Source organism: Stegastes partitus, unplaced genomic scaffold (genome assembly GCF_000690725.1).
Source record: "Stegastes partitus isolate 25-593 unplaced genomic scaffold, Stegastes_partitus-1.0.2 Scaffold1774, whole genome shotgun sequence".
In the NCBI taxonomy this organism is placed as follows: Eukaryota; Metazoa; Chordata; class Actinopteri; family Pomacentridae; genus Stegastes; species Stegastes partitus.
In genome coordinates, this window is record NW_007579505.1 from 115,346 (window position 1) to 117,042 (window position 1,697).

The 1,697-nt window shown below is 55.0% G+C and overlaps 1 protein-coding gene across 1 annotated transcript in view; it reads right to left on the reverse strand.

Annotated features, from left to right (window-relative positions):
* pinx1 (PIN2 (TERF1) interacting telomerase inhibitor 1) overlaps window positions 1-1,697 on the reverse strand; it is a 27,769-nt gene that overhangs the window by 23,766 nt on the left and 2,306 nt on the right. The window contains exons 2-5 of the mRNA XM_008302196.1: window positions 1,508-1,617; window positions 1,239-1,331; window positions 1,032-1,113; window positions 322-411 (exon numbers count right to left, since the gene is read on the reverse strand). Coding sequence (XP_008300418.1) covers window positions 322-411; window positions 1,032-1,113; window positions 1,239-1,331; window positions 1,508-1,617 — 375 coding nt within the window. The remainder of the gene's footprint in view (window positions 1-321; window positions 412-1,031; window positions 1,114-1,238; window positions 1,332-1,507; window positions 1,618-1,697) is intronic.

Here is a 1,697-nt window from a genome sequence, read left to right on the forward strand (position 1 = left end):
AGTTGTGCGTCTCTCTGCAGTAGTTGTGTGTCTCTTTGGGCTTGTTGTGCGTCTCTCTGCAGTAGTTGTGCGTCTCTTTGGGCTTGTTGTGCGTCTCTCTGCAGTAGTTGTGCGTCTCGTCGTGGACCAGTGAACACCACATTCCTGCCTATCAGTGCTGTGGGCTTGACCAGCAGGTCTGAGCTTCCTGTGTGTTACACAGTCTGAAGGTAGAACTCTGATCATTAGATAAAGGTACTGCAGATACAGAACCAGACATTTTGAGGAGGTTCTGGTTTATTTTCTGATGGCTGTAACTGAGCAGCTCAGGGACCGACCCACCTTTGGTGAACTTCATGTAGTGGACTCTCTTCCTGGAGGTCTTGGACTTCTCCTCCAGACTGAAGCCTTTCTGCTCCTCTGCTGCAGGTTCTACACAAACAAAAACAGCAACAACAAATAAGTGGTTGTGAACTTTAACAGCTTCCAGCATCACTGAACAAACGTCTGCCAGCTTCCACAGCAGCTGCTGTTCACTTCTCTGCCACATGTTGCCCTGCAGCGCCCCCTGCTGGATGGACCAGTCACCAGCAGCCACGCCGTGTGGTGACTGGTCCACCACACGGAGCTGGTCACTGCCAGACCTCACACAGGTGTGTGTGTCTGCCCTGTGTCTGCCCTGTGTCCGCTGTGTGTCCGCTGTGTGTCTGTTGTGTGTCTGTTGCGTGTCTGCCGTGTGTCCGCCCTGTGTCCGCCCTGTGTCTGCTGTGTGTCCGCCCTGTGTCTGTTGCGTGTCTGTTGTGCGTCTGCTGTGTGTCTGTTGTGTGTCTGTTGTGTGTCTGTTGCGTGTCTGTTGCGTGTCTGTTGTGTGTCTGCCGTGTGTCCGCCGTGTGTCCGCCGTGTGTCCGCCGTGTGTCCGCCCTGTGTCTGCCCTGTGTCCGTTGCGTGTCTGCTGTGTGTCCGCCCTGTGTCTGTTGCGTGTCTGTTGCGTGTCTGCTGTGTGTCCGCCCTGTGTCTGTTGTGTGTCTGTTGTGCGTCTGCTGTGTCCGTACCGCTGCTGCTGCTCTGGCTGTGACAGCTGTTGAGTTGAGCCAGCAGCTGGTTGAAGTCGTCCTGGTGGGCGATCCAGTTGTCCTGAGACCATCAGAGGACAATACAGTCACACAACTTCAACACAACTTCAACTAACTGAGTCTGACAGTAGAATGTTTAACAGGCACCAGCTGGACCAGAGGAGGTTCCGTCCAGGTGTTTCTCACCTCGTGGCTGGCGTCGGCTCCCAGCCCATAGCTGTTGTTCTTCACTCGGACCTTGATGTGGTCGGTGGAGCCCTGCTCGGTCCGGCCCAAACCCTGAACACACAGGAAGCACATGACCCGAGTTCACCAATCACAGCCTGAGTTCTAGTCCCAGCTGGATCCAGACTGGCTGCTGTCTGGTTCTAGCTCCTGTTAGCTGGTTCTGACTGTGGTTCTCCAGACTCAATACCAGAACACCTGAGGACGGTTCTGGTGGGTCTGACACTGACCTTTCCTTTGGACCAGCCCATCCGCTCCAACATCTTCTGGCCAAACTTGGAGTCATCGTTGCTCCAGCTGCTGTTCCTGGGATCCACGGACCACTTCTGCTTCCTGCGGGCTGCACGGAGACCAGCAACGTTAACGCAACCGTCTACACAACGCACAGCCTACACAACAACAGTCTACACAACGCACAGC